Genomic DNA, 25,628 nt, shown 5'->3' with positions numbered 1-25,628 from the left:
CCAAGTTCTATTACAGAGCGAGGTCACTGAGTGCTTCGGTCTATAGGGGAGAAATTATCGTTGTGTAAATCAAGCTATTTTTACCCCTGTTTGCCTAGGTGTATGTCATGTGTATCTCCCACACATTTATCAATGAGGTGCACATTCTTCTTAAATAGCAAAGTTGCTTTCATGTAGAAAGGTTTATATGTGTGGTCTGAGCCGGTGTGAGTTTGTGGCAAAATGTCATGCTTTGTGCAATTTTTTCTGTGCCAAAATGTTAAAAGACACATTTCATAATTACACTACCACTGTAAAGTTAAACAGGGAAATTGTTTTACAGCACTACTTTCTTCAAAAGCACAGTTACTCAAGGAGGTGTGGGAAGGTGCAAACTTTTTATGCAAAAACACCATTTGCACATAACCAATCTGCTCTACCACTAATGATAAATTCCCCCCAAAGTGCATAAAAGTTGCCAAAGTCAGGGCTGGCCCTACCATGGGTCACACTGGGTCGACCTTAACAGAGGGAAGTAATTTGCAGCCTAAGAAAATGTTTATTTTTTTATCTAACATACACTAGCCCGCCTGCCAGCCAGCCACCTGCTTCAGTGTGCCCATCCACAGGCACTTGCTCACTAATGGGAAATCCAGGACATTTGCCCCAGATCCCCTGGTGAACGAACGCTGCTCTCTACTGTATGTGAACCTGTGCATATAGATGAAAGCTGTCTGACAGTCAAAGCAGGTCTTGACCTCTGCCCTAAAACAGACACAAATGATATTACACATCGATGCTTGCACTGTGGAGCAGAAAGAACATGGTCTGGCTGTACTGCGCTGGACTGTGGACAAGAGGTGAGTATGTTTTTTCTTATCCTAGGAGATCCTGTCTTTTAAAAAATGAAAGAAGTGATCTGATTGGTTGATATGGGCAACTGCACGACTCTTCCTCTTCACATGTTTTGATGAATCTCCCCCTATATCATACATAAAAAAGGGGTTTAGTTATCATCATCAAAATTCAAAATGGACCTCAAAGTAAAGAGTCTTCTACTAGAGAACCTGCATCTCTCTCTGTAAATGTGTGTATTATCTTAATAGGCTTTATATTGTTCTGTCAAAAACCAACTTTTGAATGGATCTGTCAAAAACGAAATTTTAAATCTTTTGCACTAGTATGGACTTGAACAGAAGCAAAATATTCTGAACATGGACATTCCATCATGTAGAGATCATATGACAGAATGCTCATACACAAAGTGCTGACTTATGACAATTAGCACTGAAAACACTTATACTTATAAGGTAGGGAACAGTGCTGCCCTACACTTACCCCAACCGCTGTCCCTACCTACTTGTATGATCCACTCTAACTGAGGGCCCCCGAATGGCGATGGTCCCTACACTGACCCTACAAGTGTACAAAAAGCAACGAGACCGGGTGAGAACCATACAAGCACGTCTAATTCAGGATGAAAGTCAGAGGGAATACCATAAAAAAGTGTGGGGCCAGAAACAGAGGGCAGCGTCAGAACCAAGTCAGAATTATAATAGTACTAGAAACAAGCCGGGTCAGAACAGAAGGTCCTGTGCGAACAAGAACAGGTAAGTTTATAACATGTATTTTGTAAGTTTCTCATTCAATAGTAAAACAAGATATTCTTGGGTTAAACCTATGTCACGTATATGTCAACGTATGGAACTAGACATAGTTTTTGAAAAAAGAAAGTAAATTTGCTGAAAACAAACTATTGAATACTCCTTACAAGGCTATGCAGAGTGAATGTACTACTATACACTAATAACTGTGTAGTAATTTTTACAACTAATGGTTTGTTGCATATTGCACAGAACAATGTAATGTAACTAGGCCCTCAAAGAAACTATGATAGTGGCACCAGGGTTGCTTTAAAGGGGTACTCCGGCGTTAAGACATCTTATCCCCTATCCAAAGGATAGGGTATAAGATACCTGATCGTGGGGGTCTCGCCGCTGGGGACCCCTGTGATCTTGCACGCAGCACCCCATTACAATCAGTCCCCGGAGCATGTTCGCTCCTGATCTGATTACTGGCGATAACGGGGCCGAAGTATTGTGATGTCATGGCTCCGCCCCCGTGTGATGTCACGCTCCGCCCCCTCAATGCAAGCCTATGGGAGGGGGTGTGACAGCTGTCATGCCCCCTCCCATAGGCTAGCGTTGAGGGGGCAGAGCAAGACATCCCACGGGGGCGGAGCCATGACATCACAATGCTTCGGCCCCGTGATCGCCAGTAATCAGACATGGAGCAAACACGCTCTGGGGACTGATTGTAATGGGGTGCTACATGCAAGATCACGGGGTCCCCAGCGGCAGGACCCCCGCAATCAGGCATCTTATCCCCTATCATTTGGATAGGGGATAAGATGTCTTAGCGCCGGAGTACCCCTTCGAAATACTAGTGGTTCAGGGCATAGGTTAAGAGTAGTGAGCTTTCATTCACAATTGTTATTTATGTCCATAACGTAAGTATAAGGACAAAAATAATGGCTTTATATCTTTAAAGAGGTCTACAGAAGCATTGATTAGTGCTGCTCATTTCTATTTTATATATGATCTTTGAAGCTGTGTTCACACTGTGTGGTTTTTCAATGGTTTTGAGGCGATTTTATCTAAATTCTTGATTTCAAAAGTTCCATTACCTTGTCATGCACCTCTTTTGACTGGTCTTTTCTGCTCCCCATAGCTCAGTATCTGGCCAAATAGCGATGTGATACTAAATGACATTATATGATCACTATCCTTTAATAAACTCAATCAATTGTCTGCACCCATTGTGACTTGTGTGTCTCCTTTATTTCTTAAGCAAGCAAACTTTGAATTTCTAGTACAATAAGGTAACCTCTTTAACAACTATTTTGGAGGGTCTTATTGTTTGGACTGGTCTTGTATGAAACAAATAACTTTGCCACATAGTAAATTGCACAGTCAGAACTCAAGTTCTCCCAACATGGCGCCCATCAGGAAGACCACCAGCCCTTTTCAATGCCTGACAAGCTCCCACTGAAACTCCTATCCTTCACAGCAGAAGCAGAATCTCCCATCAATGAAGAAGTTAATCCTTACACTGAAAAGGTCCATTTGGCCCTTCACCACTGCCCATCTACCCTCACTACAAGAATTGAAAATAATAATAAAGACGACATATCATTGATCAGACAGGATACCCAACAAACAAGAGAATGGGTGAGCTGCACAACAGAAAAATGCATACCGCCCTGACAGAGGTCACAGACCACATTGAGAAATTTCCTCAGCACCTGAAAGACAAGGAAGTTTGGCTCAGGTGTTGAGATTCATAGGCCTTCAAGAATGGGATAAGAGCAGGTCACCAGCTACTGTCTCTGGCTCTTTTTTGAGGCTTTTTGGTTTACCCTTTTTTTTTTATGTGTATACAGACCAGCTGTTAGGGTTATTCTTTTGAAGTGGTAATGAATTTATCAACTGAAAAAAAAAGGTGCACATTTTTGAGCAAAAACCACCAAAAAGCCCTAAAAATACACCAGCCCAGACTTTTTGGTGTATTTGTTGAGGGAAATTTCTGAAAATGTGTCCCTCCACAAAATTTATCAAACACCCTGTGACCATTTCATAAACTTGGTGCTTCTACACATTACCACTACAAAATGTGTACAAAAATGCTTCACCTACATCTACAATGAGGAACAACCCCCCCCCCCCCCCACACACACACACCCAAATTCTTTCCAAGATACCACCACCCAGATAACCCTATACCAACTAGCACTAGAGCAAGCGTCTCATCAGTATGAGAAAACAGAAGTCCAGTTTTTGAGGCTTCTCCCTGGGAGTCCAGGCAAGAGAGCGCATTTGCTAATGAGAGAAAACTTTTTAAATGCTCAATGACTGATCCTTTGAAAGTTTGTGTTGTGGATGTAGCCTTAGCCTTTGACAAAGCCAATCTAATTCAGCGAAACGTCAGGGAGGTTCAGTGGTGATCTTTTTTAACTAGCATAGGGATGTGATTTTGAGTTGGAGGATAGAGAGTTTGGATGGACTCCTACTAATAGAAGGACGGAATAGTCCTAGGATATATGAAGTGATTAAAAGATTTATATATTTGAAGTTAACAACCACAACCATAATCCCCATGATGGAAAGATAAATCTTAGGATTTACAGTGAAAACCATTCCATCTCTATGTGATTTTTATCACTTTTATTATATATGATTTACATTTGGGAATGCACATTATATATTTTTTTTTTACGTGGATGGTGACAAGACCTGCTCATTTGATCCCCAGTGGAATCTTCTGTCTGGCTGCAGTCCAGACAGGAAGCAGAACTTAATTCTCTGCATCTAGATCATCAACCTGGTACGTGGTCTGTTGATGGATATGGCACTGGAGGATTGATACTAATGTTCCACTTTAAAACTTCATTGTGTAATTTCAGTAAAGTATGATAGGATCAAAAACACATGGTCCATACAACTTCAACTTTATACATTTTTTACAAAATTTTAAAAATGACAAGACATTCAAATGCCCAGCAATACAACCATAAAAACGATTAAACAACTTCATATGCATTGAAAACTGTTGTATTGTAGTCATGTATAAAAGTAATGGTTAATTATTCCCCTTCTAGTCTTTTCATATTGTCTGTAACACCTCCCATTTATGAGTTAGGATTTGCTTTTCAAAACTCTTGCATTCTATGAAGGACAAAAAACATTTATTTCTCACTATTAAGATTTCTGTAAATCATCTTATGACTCAAAGAAAACCAATCTGTGTAAAGTCATGGCCGTAAATGTTGGCACCCCTGAAATTGTTCAAGAAAATGAAGCATTTCTCACAGAAAAGGATTACAGTAACACATGTTTTGCTATACACATGTTTATTCCCTTTGTGTGTATTGGAACTAAACCAAAAAAAAAAAGGGAGGAAAAAAAGCAAATTGGACATAATATCACACCAAACTCCAAAAATATGCTGGACAAAAATTATTGGCACCCTTTCAAAATTGTGGAAAAATAAGAATGTTTCAAGCATCTGATGATCCTTTAAACTCACCTGGGGCAAGTAACAGGTGTGGGCAGTATAAAATCACACCTGAAAGCAGATAAAAAGGAGAAAAGTTCACTTAGTCTTTGCATTTTGTGTCTGTGTGTGCCATACTTTGCATGGAAAACAGAAAGAGGAGAAGAGAACTGTCTCAACTGAGCACTTGAGAACCAAAATTGTGGAAAAATATCAACAATCTCAAGGTTACAAGTCAACCTCCAGAGATCTAGATTTGCCTTTGTCCACAGTGCGCAACATTATCAAGAAGTTTGCAACCCATGGCACTGTAGCTAATCTCCCTGGGCATGGATGGAAGTGAAAAATTTATGAAAGGTGTCAACACAGGATAGCCCAGATGGTGGATAAGCAGCCCCAAACAAGTTCCAAAGATATTCAAGCTGTCCTGCAGGTTCAGGGAGCATCAGTGTCAATTTAAACTATCAGTCAACATTTAAATGAAATGAAATGCTATGGCAGTAGACCCAGGAGGACCCCACTGCTGACACAGAAATATAAAAAAGCAAGACTACATTTTGCCAAAATTAACTTGAGTAAGTCAAAATCCTTCAGGGAAAACATCTTGTGGACAGATGAGACCAAGATAGTGAAATATGGTGGCGGTTCAATGATGTTTTGGGGTTGTTTTGCTGCCTCTGGCACTGCATGCCTTGAATGTGTGCAAGGCATTATGAAATCTGAGGATTACCAATGGATTTTGGGTCACCCTGTACAGCCCAGTGTAAGAAAACTGGTTATGCGTCCAAGATCTTGGGTCTTCCAGCAGGACAATGACCCCAAACATATGTCAAAAAGCACCCAGAAATGGATGGCAACAAAGCGCTGGAGTGTTCTGAAGTGGCCAGCAATGAGTACAGATCGAAATCCCATTGAACCCCTGTGGGGAGATGTTAAAATTGCTGTTGGGAAAAGGCGCCCTTCCAATAAGAGAGACCTGGAGCAGTTTGCAAAGGAAGAGTGGTCCAACATTCAGGCTGAGAGGTGTAAGAAGCTTATTGATGGTTATCGGAAATGACTGATTTCAGTAATTTTTTCAAAAGGGTGTGCAGCCAAATATTAAGTTAAGGGTGCCAATAATTTTGTCCAGCCAATTTTTGGAGTTTGGTGTGACATTATGTCCAATTTGCTTTTTTTCCTCCCTTTTTCGGGTTTGTTTTCAATACACACAAAGGGAATAAACATTTGTATAGCAAAATGTGTTACTGCAATCCTTTTCTGTGAGAAATATTTCATTTTCTTAAGAAATTTCAGGGGTGCCAACATTTACGGCCATGACTGTTGATATAGGTCATATAATAACCAGCTGAGCACTCGACATTGCCTTGTCTTCCTGCCTAAACCTTAAAGCAACAATGACACAGTTGTCCTTATATACCAACCTCATAGATATGCTGACCTCATATTCCTCCTTCATATCCTGTCCTCATATTCCAACCTCATATCCCATCTTCATATCCCAACTTCATATGCCATCCTAAAGGGGATATGCACAGGTTGGTTAGATAGAGGGCTTAAAGGGGTACTACCGTGCTGACAACTTATCCCCTATCTAAAGGATAGGGGATAAGTTGCTTGATCACGCGGGGTCCCGCCGCTGGGGACCCCTGCAATCTCTCACACAGCACCCCGCTCTCATCAGGCCCCAGAGTGAATGCTCGCTCCGGGTCTGATGACGGGGCCGGTGATCGTGATGTCACAGCCCCGCCCCCATGTGACATCACGCTCCGCCCCCTCAATGCAAGTCTATGGCAGGGGCGAGACAGCTGAGCATGACGTCACATGGGGGCAGAGCCGTGACATCACGATACTCCGACCCTGTGATCAGCAGTCATCAGACCCGGAGCGATGTTCGCTCCGGGGCCTGATGAGAGCAGGGTGCTGCGTGCAAAATCGTGGGAGTCCCCAGCGATAAGTTGTCAGCACGGTAGTACCCCTTTAAGCCATTGCCCTTTGATGCCCCTCCTAAAGGTGCCCTTTTTCCCTGGCAGGAAGTAAAATGAGTGATAAGCACTGCATGTCTCTTTTCATGCCTGACTTACACTACCCATTGTCTTATGAATTGGAGTGAGCACCCCACTCCTCAGACTGGTTGAAGTGATCATCACTGTGAATGAGGAACAAGCACGCATACCAAAGGAAGAGGTCTGTAAGCAGTATGAGGTAGCAGTCGCATCGGGCCCTGGAGCCTAATAGGCCCCAAAGCACATCTGCCCCATAAGAGACCAGTATTATAATTGGCATATGGGGCTCTATTTCAGATTTTGCATCAGGGCCCAGAAACTACAAGCTACACCTCTGCTCCAGACCTAAACCCTATTGAGCATCTGTGGGCATCCTGAAACAGAAGGTGGGAGAGTACAAGGTCTCAAAACATCCAACAGCTGTGTAATTCCATCATGGAGGAATGGAAGAGGACTCCAGTGACAACCTGTGACGTTCTGGTGAACTCCATACCCAATAGGCTTAAAGGGGTTTCTCGGCAAAAACATCTTGTCCCCTATCAAAAGGATAGGGGATAAGATGTCTAATCGCCAGGGGCCTGCCGCTGGGACCCCCTGCGATCTCCCTTCAGCAGCCCGCATTATATGCGTAGCTGCGTCTGAAGTTTTGGAAACCGCCCTGCTTCCAAGACGCGGACGTGGCGTCACACCACGCCCCCTCCATTAATTTCTATGGGAGGGGGAGTAACGGCTGCAACAACCCCCTCCCATAGACATGAATGGAAAGGGCGTGGCGTAATGTCAGGTCCCCGTCTCAGAAGCCGGGCGGCTTCCAAAACTTCAGACGCAGCTGCGGGCTGCTGCAGGAAGATCCCGGGGGGTCCCAGCGGCGGCCCCCCGTGATCAGACATCTTATCCCCTATCCTTTCAATAGGGGATAAGATGTTTTTGCCCAGAATACCCCTTTAAGGCAGTGCTAGAAAATAATGGTGTTCACACAAAATATTGATACTTTGGGCCCAATTTGGACTTTCCACAAGGTTTAGACACTAATGGCTGTGTTGTGTTATTTTGAGGGGACACAACATTAAACACTATTATACAGGCTGCACACTCACTACTTTATGTTGTAGCAGAGTGTCATTTCTTCAGTGTTCTCACATAAAAATATATAATAATATATTAAAAAATGTGAGGGGTGTACGTACATGCTGCAGAGGTAGCAGAGCTGAATTTGTACGAGTTGTCAATCTATGATATAAAAACAAGGGTTAAATAGCAATCTCAGGTCTGTGCAAATCGATAGGATTAATAAAATCAATAACAACAAGATGTATAAACGAATAGCAGACGCACAGTGTTTATCTGGATGCTAACAGAGACGCACACAGATGTCAGTGTGTACCCTGGGGGCTGAACTCTGCTTCATATCCTCACTAACATTCCATTCAGTGTCTTTACAGGACACAACACTTCATCACAATAGTCTTATTCACTTCTGTTCACAAGTTCATCCGGACAACCGAGCACTGTTACTAAATCCCCAAAACTCACACTAAATATAGAACGAGGTATTAGGATCAGTTTTGCTAGAACCACGGAGCCTGACAAGTTATAATACAAAGTCCATCTTCTGTATGGAGAACAATGGACTGTGTCAGCAGACAGTCTATTCCAGTGGTCTCCAACCTGCGGACCTCCAGATGTTGCAAAACTACAACTCCCAGCATGCCCGGACAGCCAACGGCTGTCCGGGCATGCTGGGAGTTGTAGTTTTGCAACACCTGAAGGTCTGCAGGTTGAAGACCACTGGTCTATTCAAACCAGTCTTCTCCAAACGGTGGACCTCCAGCTGTTGCAAAACTACCACTCACAGCATATCTGAACAGCCAATTACTTGAATGCTCTGAGTGACTATAGAATCTCATGAGATAATATAATCATAGCATCCAGGCTAATAAAGAATCTGTGGAAATCCTATGTAGAAGATATTTTGTATTTGTTAGGCTGGGTTCACACTACGTTTTGTACTTACGGTTCCCGTATACGGCTGAGAGGAGGGGGGCGGGGCTTAATCGCGGAGCCCGCACTCAGCCGTATTCGGGAACCGTATTTAATGCATATCTATGAGCCGACTGGAGTGAACCGCAGCCTCCGGTCGGCTGCGTTTTCGGCCGTATGCGGTTTCCCGACCGTAGGCTAAAATGTGGTCGACCGCATTTTTGCCTACAGTCGGGAAACCGCATACGGCCGAAAACGCAGCCGACATTTCCAACCCCATAGACATCAATGTCTGTGGATCGGATTCCACTCGAAGGATGAACAAGTTGATTCTTTTAAAGATGAATTTTTAGCTGCTGTTGTTCTATAGTGTGAACTGTGCAGTGGAATCCTATTGACCAAAATGGGATTCTGCTGCATCGGAATTTCCCCTCAAAATTCCTAAGTTGAATTCCGGTCAGAAGTTCCGTAGTGTTACATTATGCTGAAAACGGAATTTCGCTATGAATAAATCCAAGTGGAATTTCCATTGTGCGCATGGGTCCTTATTGTACGATCTCCAAGGGACATATACAGTATCTGATACCTCATGAACTTTTTCAGTGTCAACCCTGGCTATCTGTTACCTATTCATACAGAATAAGATCACATATGTAAATTTTTTTTTTCATTTTACCTATATTGTCCGAGCATGCTCTTTTATCAGTTGCTGACACTTGTAGTGCTTCTTATTTGTGCTGGATTTTAAAGGGGTACTCCGGTGGAAAACTTTTTTTTAATTAAATCAACTGGTTAAACAGATTTGTAAATTACTTCTATTAAAAAAATCTTAATCTTTCCAGTACTTATTAGCTGCTGAATACTACAGAGGAAATTCTTTTCATTTAGGAACACAGAGCTGTCTGCGGACATCACAAGCACAGTGCTCTCTGCTGACATCTCTGTCCATTTTAAGTACTGTCCAGAGCAGTAGAAAATCCCCATAGCAAACATATGCTGCTCTGGACAGTCCCTAAAATGGACAGAGATGTCAGCAGAGAGCACTGTGTTCGTGATTTCAACAGAGAGCTCTGTGTTCCAAAAAGAAAATAATTTCCTCTGTAGTATTCAGCAGCTAATAAGTACTGGAAGGATTAAGATTTTTTAATAGAAGTAATTTACAAATCTGTTTAACTTTCTGGCACCAGTTGATTTAAAAAAGAAAAAAAAAGTTTTCCACCGGAGTACTCCTTTAACATATGCTTTAATGTTTGCTTTATGAATGAGGATTCTTATTTTACGATTTCTTTCTTCTGCTGCAATATTTTTCTTTCGGGTTGTATATTGTGCAATTATTGCATATGGCAGAACCCCCAGGACGAAGTATCGTACCGAAATGTACGTTGGGGTGACACCACTCCTGCTCTGCATTTGTACTGATCATTATTTTGGTATGTATTGTTATGTTTGCTCTTTCCCTGTATTCCTTGAGGCAGTAGTGCCCAGGCTGTATGTATAAAAGATTCAGGCATTACTTGCACCTTTTATTCTTGTTTTTGTGCTTTGTAACATGCATGAGCAGGTAGTGTTGCCCCTTTGTTTAGTCTCCCCAGTGGGATTTTTTCCCCCCTTGTGTTCTTATTTTTTGTGCTATATATATTGATTTTAAAATGACTTAATACATTTACAATTTTTATAACTCAGTACAAATGACTCCATAGTGTCTCTGTGTTTGTTTATGGCAGGACATATAATTATATCCATTATTCATCGCTAAGGGGTGCATGTATGTCCTTTTTACAACAGCGTATATACACATCAGTTTTTGTCGTAATGTAGCATTATACAAAGGCACCCTTACGGTACATGATCCAGGCATGCTGATCTGCCATGTACATGATTTCTAGCACTAAACTCAGGGGTCATGTCCTGGGAAATAAAGCCCACTCAAGGGCTGTTCCTGCAAGACCCCTACTAATGGGAATGGTGTTCCTGCTGTGGAAAAAGTGCAGGAACTCAGTTCCCACGCGTTCCCACAGGACTTGAGCCCTGAATAAACTGTTTTATTTTTGGTAGTAATAGATTAAAACTATGTTGCAAGACTATAACAGTTGCAAAACTACAACTCCCAGCATGCCCAGACAGCCAACGGCTGTCTGGGCATGCTGGGAGTTGTAGTTTTGCAACATCTGGATGCTCACATTTTGGAGACTATTGTTTTGTACAGTATTTAAATAAAATAAAAATTATCATGTTTGTGATTAGCTTATGTATAGTGTTTTATTTTGGAGTCAATACAATAAATATGCTATGCTATGCCATTCGTTCTATATATGCTAGCCTATTTATTTACTTCCCTTGCCAAACACATCTACGCAGTTGGGTTTATTTCTGACCTGGTTTAATGATGCTGTTCAGACTGCAGGGACAAGAATGGTCTAGGGATAGGTTGCTGTAGGAGGGAGCAGGAGGGGTCTGTCAGTGACTGATGTACAAGTATTTGACTAGTGATTTTCAGACATACACACATACCAGGAGAAGGGTCTGAATTGTTCACTACATCTATGTCCACATAGATCCCAGGCTGATATAACTCCCCATGACATCTCACTAGCTGAAGATCAGTCGTTGCCTTACTACAGCTTCACTGCTTTACTCTATACTGGGATATAGTAAGGTAAGCTGCCATTTATATGATTATTTTCTCACTTTTGCATTATTTAATATCTCTTTTATTTGCCGCTGATTACTAAACAATTGTTGGATATTCTTTAAAAATAGATACAATTATCTCACATTTCAAATTTATTTTTACATAGTTGTACATCTACATTAGTGCTTTTTTTTTATATCATTTGATCATTTATTATATAATTTGTATATATGTATATATATATATATATATATATATATAGATAGATAGATAGATAGATAGATAGATATATAGATGCAAATCAAAAAATGTTGCAGTATCTTGTAATATCTTTTGTTATTACACTAACAGAATTTTGTAGACAAGCTTTGGGGATCCCTTCCTTTATCAAGTCCAAAGCAAATTCTGTTAGTCCAATAAAAAAACTATTACAAGATACTGCAACATTTTTTGATTTGCATCTGCATAATACGGCTACTCAAACTTACTATATATATATATATATATATATATATATATATATATATATATATATATATACAAATATTAAAAATGTTCACAAGCTACTACTTAGTGCTTGCAAAATTGTGAGCGATTTATTGGTGGCAAGAAAATCCCAGACGTCATGGGTCTGCGATTTTCTTGCCACCAATAAACTGCTCCATATTTAGAACGCCCGTAATACTTTGTGTATGTTCTTTCTATAAAATGATAGAATGGAGAATCAAAAATATTTCTCAATTTCCAGTGCGACCTTATCACTATTGTACTTTTCATTATTCTTTCTAAATTATACATCGTCTACAGCTCAGTTCATTATATATTACAATGTGTGGTTGTACATGGGGCTGCAGGTAAGTCTGCTTAATTTTTATGGGTACATAAAATGCAAACCATTCGAGTTAAACATAAAGTTTCAGCCTTACTTTATCCATGCATCAAATAAGAAAAAGAAATCAATCACGCATGTTCTGTAAATGCACCATGTATTTACTGCAATAAATAAAAGCGGGATTCTTACCATGTGATAGATTAGCTACATAATACTGTAGAATATAATGGTTTTGACATTTTCAAAAACATAAAAGATTAATGGTAAAAAAAAAATGTACAAAAAAAAAGCAAACACAACTAGTCATATTTTTCTTTTCGAATAGGTCCTGTTTGGATAAATAAGCTATTGTTATTATTGCTAATCAGCACTGATTAATTCCTCCTCATCATGGAGATAGCCTACCACTTTGTACGACTTGCAGTAGTGTTGTACTGTGCAGCTGTAGTCTTTGGGGAAGAACAGAGTCCTTCCCGTCAACCAATATCTGATGAGTCACCATTGCTGCGAAGTGTGTCCACAACAGAAGAGACAAACAAACTCAAGACCTCAAACCCCAACATGACTGAAAGTAAAGGTTATCAACTGAGGAAGAGTAGAAGGTATCCAGTGTGCGGCCATCAGCTCAAGATCAAGGACACTTTCAAATATATTAACACAGTGGTGTCATGTCTGATATTCATAGTCGGGATTATTGGAAACTCAACCCTGTTGAGAATAATCTACAAAAACAAAAGCATGAGAACTAAGACCAACTATTTGATCGGCAGCCTAGCCATAGGAGATCTGCTTCATATCATAATAGATATACCAGTCTCCATGTATAAGGTAAGAACAAGAGACACTTTTGGCTCTTTTTTTCTATTTAAACTGTTTAAAATGAAGACTTGACATTTTTTTCTAACTTTTATACTGTATGTATTCCATTTTATATGAATATATTTTTACCAATTTCTTCATGTTTGCTGTCAGTAAATGGAAATATTTTTTTTTCACATCCAGAGGCTATAAAGAGAAACCTGCCTAAGGCTGGGTTCACACTACGTTTTGTACTTACGGTTCCCGTATACGGCTGGGAGGAGGGGGGCGGGGCTTAATCGCGGCGCCCGCACTCAGCCGTATACGGGAACCGTATTTAATGCATGTCTATGAGCCGACCGGAGTGAACCGCAGCCGCCGGTCGGCTGCGCTTTCGGCCGTATGCGGTTTCCCGACCACAGGCAAAAACGCGGTCGACCACGTTTTTGCCTACGGTCGGCAAAACCGCATACGGCCGAAAACGCAGCCGACCGGCGGCTGCGGTTCACTCAGGTCGGCTCATAGACATGCATTAAATACGGTTCCCGTATACGGCTGAGTGCGGGCGCCGCGAATAAGACCCACCCACCCTCCTCCCAGCCGTATACAGGAACCGTAGTTACAAAACGCAGTGTGAACCTAGCCTAACTTCGATAGCTGAGGAGTGGATACAATCGTGTTCAGTTTAGGCACTGCTAAATAAGCTATATATACCATCACTAATCTCACTTGCTACAATGTCTGCTTAAGCCTGGAGTTGAGAGGGATTTGTTAAAAAAAAAAAAAAAAAACATTGCTTAGACTGAATAAAGTCATACCCACTTCTCAGCTGAGGGTAAGACTAAGTCTGTATGGACTGTTTTCATCCACTGACAACAAAGGTTTTACATATGCTGCGTAATGCAAAGTATATTAGAAGGGTTTTTATTATACCATGAGTTGTTTCTTGAAAACCTAAAAATGAAGAGATGTGCAAGCAATTTTGGTTCTGTTATTATTGCATGCTGGATATAAACTAACAAAGCCAATGCACCTGTTTGTATTATTCGTGTACTTGGAAACAAGGCCAAGAAACTAAAATATTCAAGTATTCAAATATGTATAAATGAAGGGTATGTTCACACATAGCGTTATAGTCAGTATTTTTAACCAAAACTAGAAGTGGTGGCCTCATAGAAAAAGATCTTCACCGAGTACAGACGGCTCCGAACACAGCAGCCAGACTATTAACTATCAACCCCGCTCATGCCATATTGCACCTATTCTACACTCTCTCCACTGGCTTCCTATTAAATGGGGAATCTACTTTAAGATAGGCTTGATGTCATTCAAAGCCCTAAAGGACCAGGGACCCTGTTACCTAAAAGAGCTATTATCACCCAACATCTTAGCTCACCCCCTTTGTTGTACACATCTGTCTTTTTTTTTTGTACCAAGAGTACACACAAAATCAGGCTTTAACCAACACTTTCAGTCTTGCTGCTGTTAAATTCTGGAACTCTATACCACAAAATGGTCCCACCTTTAGACGCTTTAAAAAAAAAAAAAAAAAAAGCACTTAAAGGGGTATTCAGGGGTTAACTAACTTTTAACTATCCTGTCCTATATACTATCCTAATTATGCTAGCTTTACATTTACTTGCTATACCACTCTGCCATGGATTGTCTTCTCTTTCTTCATTATATGGTCCCCCCTGGTCTAGCGTTTCCTTTCAGGTCCTCATGATGTTTGCCTCACAATCCATTGCAGCTTGAGGTGGCAGCTGGTATCAGGGGGCTTGGCTATTTCTTGTATTTACTCACAAGTTAGCCCCCTGATGATGTTTGCGGTCCATCTGTACGTCCTGATGTGTCGGTGTTCCCTGTGCAGATTGCCAAGATCACGGGACGCCGGCACGTCCAGACGTACAGATGGACGGCAAAGGTCATCAGGGATCTGGCTTGTGAAGAAATACCAAGAAATACCAAGATCACCAAGTCCCCGTATACCAGCTGCCGCCTCAAGCTGCAAAGGATTGGGAGACCACCTGAAAGGACCTGAAATGAAATGCTAGACCTGGGGGACCATATAATGAAGAAAAAGAAGACGATCCATGGCAGAGTGGTGTAGCAAGTAAATGTAAAACTAGCATAATTCTTCATAATGGGCAGCATAGTTAAAAGTTAGTTAACCCAGGAATACCCCTTTAAAACTCAACCTGTCTCACAATTTTTTTTAGATAACTCTCACTTTCTCCCCTTGTTTGTATATATACATGTAAGGCGCTTTGAGTCCCACTGGGAGAAAAGTGCTATATGCCTGTTGTTGTCGTTGACACAGTAAAAGCTGCAAAGTTTTCCATTATTGTTCTCTCTGTGTCAATTCTATTCCTTGTTTTGGTTGATAGTACTGAGCAAATTACCTTATGAATATGGCCTAACACTGTATCTCTAATTTATTTTAAGGATTTATCATTATGCGTTCTAAAAGGCAATAGTTAAACAGAACATGGCATGCGGTCTCACAATTTTAAATACTAAAACATAAGGGAAGGACACTTGCATGTTATAGCTTACTTTTAGTTAGAGGTTTTGGGATAATAACAAATTGTGTGTTTTCTTTGACTAAATGTGTTAATTTCACTACAGTGTTCAATAGATCTATAAATTAATAAATCTATCACCTCTTATTGTAATGAAAAATATACCTAGAGAGAGTTGTAGCCAAGCTTTCCATCACACAGAATAAAAATTCTGTTCTCTGACCTAGCCCTGAGTCTAAATATACTGGCAAAGATAAAGTGGCTTGTCGCTCCCCCTCCTACCATTGAGTCTTGGGGAACAGATTCCCTCCCCACCATTTATGCCGATCTTTAATGTATTCTATGATACTATTAAACTACTATAAATCACTATATAATGGATGCATAAATTGGATCAATGACATCTAACAAACACTTGAGTCTTTGAAGCATTTCTGCTTGTTATGTTAGGTGTAAACTCCCTTAAGCAAGTCATTCATTCAGCAAAACAATTACAATCTTTTGAAGAAATGTTGAACAATGTGTTATAAGAGGAAGGAGGCAAGTACTGTAAATATACCAAGACTGACACAGAGGTTAAATCAAAGAGGAAGCAATTTGTTATGTTAGACAAGTCATCCTCAACGCTACCCATGGATCAAACATTACATAAGAGGATAACTAGTGTTAACTATGCATGAAATGCACATGTCAGCAGTGATGTAATGCATGATGTGTGTTACTAATGTGTCTCACTAATAATTTCAATATTACATTTCTTAATTAGTAGAATACTATATTTATGTAGATTGTATATACCTTCACGGGTAATTTATTGCTAAAGTATCTAGCCAGGATTGATGCATTAGTCAGTTAATGGTTCTTGATAAGGTAAGCAATGAAGCTTTTTTGTTTTGCTTTGTGGATTTTTTTTTACCACAATTCTAAAGCTTATCACAGCTGCCATAAATGGGATCTAAAGGAATAAAATTACTTATTTACTTTTTACCGTATGTTTAAAAAAAAAAAACTGAAAAACTGTGTAAGGGTTGTATTTTTAAGACAGACACAAACTAATATATATGTTTATATTCATAAAAGTCAACATTAACCCTTTCATTTGATAATGTTGACTTTTATGAATATAAACATATATATTAGTTTCTCTCCTGACAAATAGGAAATACTCACTCAGTCAATCACTGGCCCAAAGGGTGACCCAGCTCGGTGGCAATTTCCTAATGGTTAAATGGAAGTTCTGACAGCAGAGACAGTCAACATGTGAATGGCACTGACACAGATATTAGATAGATAGATAGTTTGATAAATAGATATAAGATGGATAGATAGATGATATTGAACATAATATAAATAGTTACATATAAAATAGTTGATATTAGAAATTTAAAATATGCAACCACAGGCAATCTTGCTATATGGTCCCCATGTATTCTTAAAGGGGGTCATGCATTTAGAAAGGCTGCATGTACTTGGCATAAAGAAGGTAATGGTCGGCACTTCTGTGGCAGTGGTGCTGATAGTATAAAAAAGGCCCAGCACTCACCAAAGTTGCAGTCAAGGTGATTATTTTATTCACATGACAAGGTATCAAGAACAGGACATGTTTTGGCAAAATGCCTTCCTCTGCTGTCTAACATACGGAGAACCTGAAGAACTACTGCTCCCAGGATGGCAACTTGCTTCTTATGAGAGAGCCATGTTCCCGATGCTAACCAGCACTTTTCATATTTTCTTGAGATTATGGCTTAAGCAAAACACAAACCTCAGAAAGTCTATAACAATAGCCTTGTAATACAGTGATACACATATGAAATAACTTTGAACAGTGTGGTAAGATGGTGGAAAGTCTTTGAGAGAGAAATCTGCTGAACTCATATGTCTTTCTTCTTCCCCTTTATGCCCCATTTGGTTTTCTCATTGCTTCTTATATCCACTGATGGTTACCTCACTCCTAAAATCAATTTTGCCTTATGTATTTCCACTCACTGTATGTATCACTAGTTTCTTAGTCAAAGCCAACTTGTTTATCTGGCCATGGCTTTATTTTATCCATAACTCTTTTTCTCCATGTAGAGCCACAATTCCTAATCTCAGACTATGGCTATGCCTTACTTTCTTTTTGCTGAGACGGCACTGTGCCTGTTTTTTTGTATCTGATAAAATAGAAAAGAATTTACACACGGCAGGATACCATAATGAGAAAGGTATACCACTACCTGACTGTGCCCTTCCTCTCGAAAGCTTTTTTTTTTATACGCTTGCAGATGCAGCAGCATCACTGTCACCTGCTCTTCAGCTGATCAGACCAACAGGCCTGCTGACATGGTCATCATCAAACTCCTCCTCATTGTCCCCACCACTCTTCTCAGTATGAACTTCTGATGTCTGATCATGGGCTCCTTGCTCCCCCATCAGCATATACACCATAATGTCTTACAATGTACTCACCATGGCTACCACCACAGTCCCACTAGTGCTATACAATTGCTTTTGCTTCCACCACCTTCCCAACACATGGCCCAATGTCAGATTGTCAGACTCTTCTTCCTTCTCCTCAGAATACCTCAAACACACACCAGTCTACAAGGGCCTTACCATCTTCCAAAACCCCACAACCCTTAGAACAGTGGCTCTCAACCTTTTTGGTGACTGTACCTCCAAAGGCTGAAAGTAGTCCGCGGGTACCCCCTCGCGTGGAACTTGCGCACGAAGGGTACCCACGGCCAAAAGGCATGTTCTTACCTCCATACTAATGCATCCCCCTCCATCTTAATCCCCTTGTAACATTATTTCCCTCTCCATCTTTATCCCCTTGTGCCAATATTCCCCCCTCCCTCTGATCCCCTTTTGCCATTATTCCCCTTCCATCTTAATCCCCTTGCGCCATTATTATCCGATATGGCAAAAAGGTTATCAGAGGAAGGGGAAATGGTGCAAGGGGATTAAGATGGAGGGGGGAATAATGGCACAAGTGGATTAAGATGGAGGGGAATAAAATGGAGGGGGGTGGATAATCCTCCCTGCCTCTGATCCTTTTGCGCCATTTCCCCCTCCATCTTAATCCCCTTTAGCCATTATCCCCCTCCATCTTAATCCCCTTGTGCCTTTATTCCCCCCTCCCTCTGATCCCCTTTTGCCATTATCGCCCCCCCCCCCCCTCCATATTAATCCCCTTGCACCATTTCCCCTTCTTACAAGGGGATTAAGATGGAAGGGTGAATAATCAACCCCCCCCTCCATATTAATCCCCTTGTGCCATTATTCCCCCCTCCCTCTGACCCCCTTTTTCTGTTAATCCCCCCCTCCATGTTAATCCCCTTGTGCCATTCCCCCTTCTTCTGATCCCCTTTTGCCATATCGAATAATAATAGCAGAAGGGGATTAAGATGGAGGTGGTAAAAAAGGCAAAAGGGGATCAGAGAGAGGGGGGAATAATAGCACAAGGCGGTTAAGATGGAAGGGGGGAATAATCAACCCCTCCTCCATATATTAATCCCCTTGTGTCATTATTCCCCCCCTCCCTCTGATCCTCTTTTGCCATTTTTCCCCCCTCCATATTAATCCCCTTGTGCCATTATTATCCGATATGGCAAAAGGGGATCAGAGGGAGGGGGGAATGGCGCAATGGGATTAAGATGGAGGGGGGGGGGGAATTGCGCAAGAGATTAAGATGGAAGGGGAAAGGGATAATGGCGGAGGGGGGATGAGGGGGGGATGGGGAGTAATAAAGACAAGGCATACAATTTTAATGCAAGAACGGCAATTCAGCATGGGTAAGTAGAAAATCCAGACTTTATTAACTTACAGTAAAAACGGTAAAAGCAACCAGCAGATCAGACGCGTTTCAGGCGCATGCGCCCTTCGTCAGTGATGTCAGCCCTCTGCACAGGTGTCAGTTAAATACCGGAAAGGTAATGGGAGGATTACTTACTACCAATCAAACTCCTCTAAGTCCGTTGACACAGGTGCAGGGGGAGGATACTGATACAATACAAAATATAAAATGTAAGTAAAAGTACAAAAATTGCTAAAACAGTACACCAATGGACGATGTAGACATAGATGGCTAGGAGGCATTAGAAAAACAGTAGCATAGAACAATGCCATAAAATCATGCATTAAACATGTAAATATAATATATGAAAGAATATATTACTAGGTTTCATATGGCAAGCTGTAATTCTAATCGTGTAGGTTGCAATGCGGTGTTAAAAGTGGAATAGCAGTTCCATTTTTAGATTTAACCCTTTGGGTGCACTTGTACCCAGGGTGAATTGCCAATATGCTTCACGTTCAAGCAATTTTCGCCGTATGCAGCCACCACGAGGTCCTATGTGAACACGCTCTATTGCATATATTTGAAAACCATTAGTGCTTCCACCATAACGGTTTTAAAATGCAAAGATGCTGCTGAGCGATTTCTAATAGCATTGCTAGATATGTCATTGAGATGTTCAAGTGCTCTTACTTTTAATTTTCTAGTGGTTGAACCTACATATTTCAGCTGGCACTGTGAACACTCAATGACATAGATTACATTATAGTGATTACAGTTAATATAATCTTCTATGCCATAGTTTTTAATTTGCTCTGCATCAGAAAATTGTGTAAACAACTTAGCATAATTGCATGTTCTACAAATCCTGCCACCACACTTATAGAATCCTTTATAGCTCAACCAGTTTGTGCTGTGTCTGGTATTTGACAGCACTAAACTTGGAGATAACATATCTCCCAGAGTTTTGGCTTTTTTTGGTACTATGTGGCATCCTTTGGACAGAATTTTGGCTACAGTTTCGTCCTGTCTGAGAAAATGAAGATGTCTATTGATAATGCTTTTGACCTGTGTGAATTGAGGTGAATAAGTAAGTGCAATGACCGTTTTTTTCTGGAAGTCTGGGCCGCGTGGTTGTATTTGATTATTGGATGGAGAAATCAAAAGGAAGCGATTTTTCTTGGCAACTGTGTTTTTGGCTCTAGATAGAATATGCGCAGGATACCCTCTGTCTGTGAGTCTCCGCGACGCTTCTCCTATTTGAGACTCACAGACAGAGGGGTCACTACAGCTCCTCTTGATCCGTGTGAATTCTCCTATAGGGATGGCCCTGATTGTGTGTGGGGGATGATTGCTGTCCGCCCTGAGGATTGTATTCCCTGCAGTGGGTTTGCGAAAGGTGGAGACAGCAATGATGTTCAATTGCAGGTCAAGAAAAGAAATATTAAATAAATCAAAATGATGAGTAAATTGCAGGTTGAAAGAATTATTGTTGATGTATTCCAGGTACAGTGGTACGGCAGACATATCACTTCGCCAAACAAGGAGTAGATCATCTATGAATCTGCCGTACCACTGCACATGGGACACAAAAGGATTGGAGGCTGAAAAAAGGTACCTTGATTCCCAATATGACATTGTTAAATTTGCTAGGGATGGAGAATGTCTAGCGTCCATGGAAACACCACTCACTTGAATAAAAATAATAATAAAGACTCTATCAAAAGAAAAATAATTATGTGTCATGAGATACCATGTACTCATTTTAATGAACTCTTTTAAGTTTGCAGTGTATTCACTGTGGTTGTCCAGATGGTACACCAGCGCCTCCATGGCAATGTGCCATGGAATGCTGGTGTACAATGAGACAACATTACAGGTGAGCTAACTGTATTCTTTTTTCCATATGAAGTGCTCAAATGCTCTCAGAACTTCCCTGGAGTCTTGAGTGAACTGGACTGCACTGCCAGATACTCATTAAATTTTAATGCCTTGTGCTTTATTACTCCCCCCCCCCCCCCCCCCTCTGCCATTATCCCTCTCCCCTCCATCTTAATGCCTTGTGCTCCATCCCATACAATCCCCCCTCTGGCCCATACAGTTGTTTTTAGCTTGGGCCACGCTACTGTACAGTGAGCTGACACGGCCATGTGCTGTCAAATACTGGCCAATACATGGCTGGTATTTGACAGCATTTTTGTGTACCCCCAAACAACCCCTTATGTACTCCTAGGGGTACGCCTACCCAAGGTTGAGAACTTAGCCTTAGAAGACAGTGAGAACTGTTGCTTGCTGAAGAGGCTGCTTCTACGTATGCCAGGCACCTGGCTGCTTCTGCTACCTGTACTGGGCTTGTACTGCCACCTACATTTTTACTGGCAGAGCACTGGCAGGGGTGTGCTGTCCTCTACCAAAAATTCCTTTACAAGACATATATATATATTTTTTTAATGAAAAACATTTGGAGGTTATTTTTATGTTTTTGAGGTAATTTGTCACTCACCTACTAGCCAACTTTTACTTTCAATATTTGAATTTTTTTTCTTTTAATAAACCCAATAAATACATGTAATTTGATGGCTATTCCGTGTTCATTCTTAACGCTTTTAAATGCATGGTTATGTTAAACCTAAGTAGAAATACTACATGTTCAACTAAACCCAGAAAATACACATAATTTAGCCTTAGATGGCTATTCTGTGTTCACTCAAAATATTTAAATATGTAGTTATGTTATAGTGTCAAACCATATCCAGTCAGCTTACAGTCTTTAAGAAGAGGAGCATTTCCATGCACAGTGACAAGTAATACAAGGTGCTAAACTATTATTTTTATGCAAAATAATTTATCTTTGGTCATTTTATGAACGTATTTCTTGTGTATTTGCACCATATAGGTTCCACATGGTTCCTTTAGGATTAAAAAAAAAAAAAAAAAAAGCAAGCACAAAATGGGGGTCACAAAGCTGTGAAAATTTAAACATTTTTCTTTTTTGGCTCAAAATGTAGGTTTTTTCTTCTGTCCTTGCACCATATAGTTTCACAGGACTGCATTAGAGAGCATGCATTAGGCAAAAACTTTGCAAATGTTAAAATGTTTGTGCAAACCTCATGACAGGGGAGAGGGAGGAGGGAGGAAAGGAGCTCATCATGCTCCAGGGGAACTGCCCCAGCATCTCAGAGAATTCAGAAAGACTCACTGACATAGATCACTGTAATACATAGATCAAAAAGTATTTTACATATTTTTTTTAAACTTTTTATTTTCAATTCATTTTACATAAAACTTTATACATTGTTACAATTGGCTAAGTTCAGACATTGCAATAGAAAGAATGGGAAAAAAGAAAAGAAGGAAGAAAAAGAAAAAAAATGGGGGAAAAGAAGAATAGAGAAACTAGAGCAAAGCAATTAAAGGGCTGGTTAGGGCATATATGTCTGAGTATAAATAAACCATTTATTCCACAAGTTGAAAAATCCAAAATATCCGAATATAAATAGATACCTCTATTCTTCCATGATTTAAAGTTAGTATCTTTAATTACTGTTTGTACAGCCTCTAAAGGTAAATCTTTAAGGGCAAGTGGCAGAATGGAATTCCCTACTAAAGGGAGTAACCAAATGAAAAAAGCTGCTTTCATAGTAGGAGACAAATTAGGTAATGTTTTGCCAGTTAACCGGGAAGCCCACATCTCCAGGGATAAAGAGCCTGAGTGTGTGAGCGAGCTTTCTATTTCCACCCAAGATTTTGAAAGATCTCCAGTCCACCAGGGCTTCAACTGGTCAAACAAAGAGGCATAGTGGTACCTCTTTAAATCAGGGCACCCTAAGCCTCCCTTCTCAACAGGTAAACATAGGTACCTTTGAGCTACTCTAGCTTTTTGATTTTTCCAAACAAACTTCATTAAAATACGTTGTAGGGCTTGGATTTTATAATGCGGTATCAAAACAGGTAGGTTTCGGAAGTAGTACAGAATTTTGGGCAGCAGAAACATTTTAGCTGCCGCGATTCTGCCCACCAAAGAGGTGGGAAATCTTGAGTAACCTGAAATATCTTTAGTAATGGTTGCCAACAGCATCGTATAATTAATCTGCATCAAGTTACTTAAGGGTGAAGTTAAAATTATATCTAAATAGGGCACTTGACCATCACTCCATTTATACGGGTAGAGGTCTTTCAAAGAGTTTTTAAGGTCGGGAGGGACTCCTGTATCCAAAATTAATGATTTTGAAGCGTTTACTTTATAGAAACTTATATCGCTAAACGCTTTCAAAATTTGGGATATTTCTGACAGGGACTTTTCTGGTTTGGTTATACTGAGAATTATATCAACAGCATATAGGCCAATTCGATGTTCTTTCACTCCTATTTTTACTCCTGATATCTCCTGCGAGTTTCTTATGTATTGGGCCAGTGGTTCCATACTCAAGATAAAAATCAATGGTGACAGAGGGCACCCCTGGCGTGTCCCAATAGTAATAGAGAATTCATTTGATAAAGCTCCCGAAGTATATATCCTCGCCGAAGGTGTAGAATATAATGCCAATATGGCTTTACCAATTTCTCCCACCAACCCAAATTTGGTTAGAACCTGGGACAGATATTCCCAATTCACCCGGGCGAATGCCTTCTCCGCATCCAGGGTAAGGAGCAGAGAAGGCGCTCGACAATTCTCTAAGACATGAATAATGTCTAGGAACTTGACAAGACGGGTAACTGGAATGTTGAATCTGTTGACTAGGGAGGCTTCAATGAAACTTCCTGCTGAACCCGTGTCCAAGAAGGCCACAGCGGAGAAGGAAGTAGTATTAGCGGGTATAGCAATCCGCACAGGTAAAGTCAATCGTGGAGAGGTAGAATTCACTCCTAGCAACGACTCTCCTACGTTGACTAGGTGAGTGGGTGGCTTTCTCAGACGTGGAGGACGAATAGGACAGTCCTTAAGGAAATGTTCGGTGCTTGCACAGTATAGGCACAGGTTTTCATTCCTACGGCGAGTCCTCTATTGTAGGGACAAGCGAGACCGATCCACTTGCATAGCCTCCTTGGCAGGAGGCACAGGAACAGAGTGCAAAGGACGTTGAAAGAGAGGAGCCTGGGAGGGAAACCGCCTGGTGTGAACAAGATCCTTTTCTTGACGAAGCTCCTGGCGTCTTTCCGTGAAACGCATGTCGATGCTGGTGGCCAAATGGATGAGTTCAGACAGATTAGCAGGAATTTCTCGTGCGGTGAGGACATCTTTGATGTGACTGGATAAGCCTTTCTTGAAGGTCGCACAGAGGGTCTCATTATTCCAGGATAGCTGAGAGGTGAGGGTGCGGAACTGGATGGCGTATTCGCCCACTGAAGAACTCCCTTGGATTAGATCCTCGGCTGAGGAAGCCCGGGCTGGCTCCTCAAAGACACTACGTACTTCTGAGAAGAAGGACTGGATAGTAGCAGTGACAGGATCGTTGCGGTCCCAAAGCGCTGTGGCCCATGACAAGGCCTTTCCAGACAGGAGGCTGACCACGAACGCCACCTTAGACCGTTCTGAGGGAAATTGGTCCGACATCATCTCCAGGTGTAGGGAACACTGGTACAGGAATCCACGGCACAGTTTAGAGTCCCCATCAAACTTGTCTGGAAGAGACAGGCGTAAAATGGGAGCAGCCACTCGCTGCGGAGGAGATGCAGGAGCTGGCGGAGGAGATGGTTGCTGTTGTTGCGGCAGAAGCTGTTGCAGCATAGTGGTCAGCTGAGTCATCTGATGTCATTGTTGCGCGATCTGCTGTGATTGCTGGGCGACCACGGAGGTTAGGTCAGCGACACTGGGCAGCGGGACCTCAGCGGGATCCATGGCCGGATCTACTGTCAGGATCCGGACTGGTATGCAGGGTGGACACGGGTGGTGGATCCTCTGTGTCAGTGAGGTGATGGCGTGGGCCTTACCAGGGGAACGGAATTTAAGAGGTTACTGATTTTCACCAGAGCCCGCCACAAAGCAGGATGGACTTGCAGCGGCAGGTAACCCCCAGGTTGTTCCACCCGATAGCGACTCAACCTCACTGACAGC

General features: G+C 41.3%; 1 protein-coding gene across 2 annotated transcripts in view; it reads left to right on the top strand.

Annotated features, from left to right (window-relative positions):
• The window catches only part of EDNRB (endothelin receptor type B), a 110,902-nt gene that overhangs the window by 4,502 nt on the left and 80,772 nt on the right, over positions 1 to 25,628 (top strand). The window contains exons 2-3 of one of the 2 annotated variants that reach the window (XM_056560472.1): positions 11,570 to 11,670; positions 12,804 to 13,306. In XM_056560472.1, coding sequence (XP_056416447.1) covers positions 12,869 to 13,306 — 438 coding nt within the window. In that variant the 5' untranslated portion in view covers positions 11,570 to 11,670; positions 12,804 to 12,868. Of the gene's footprint in view, positions 1 to 11,537; positions 11,671 to 12,803; positions 13,307 to 25,628 lie in introns of those variants that run through there. The other variant, XM_056560471.1, reaches the window with a different exon arrangement.

The sequence above is a fragment of the Hyla sarda genome, chromosome 2 (assembly GCF_029499605.1).
Source record: "Hyla sarda isolate aHylSar1 chromosome 2, aHylSar1.hap1, whole genome shotgun sequence".
Classification (NCBI taxonomy): domain Eukaryota; kingdom Metazoa; phylum Chordata; class Amphibia; order Anura; family Hylidae; genus Hyla; species Hyla sarda.
This window is presented reverse-complemented; position numbering and strand designations above follow the sequence as displayed.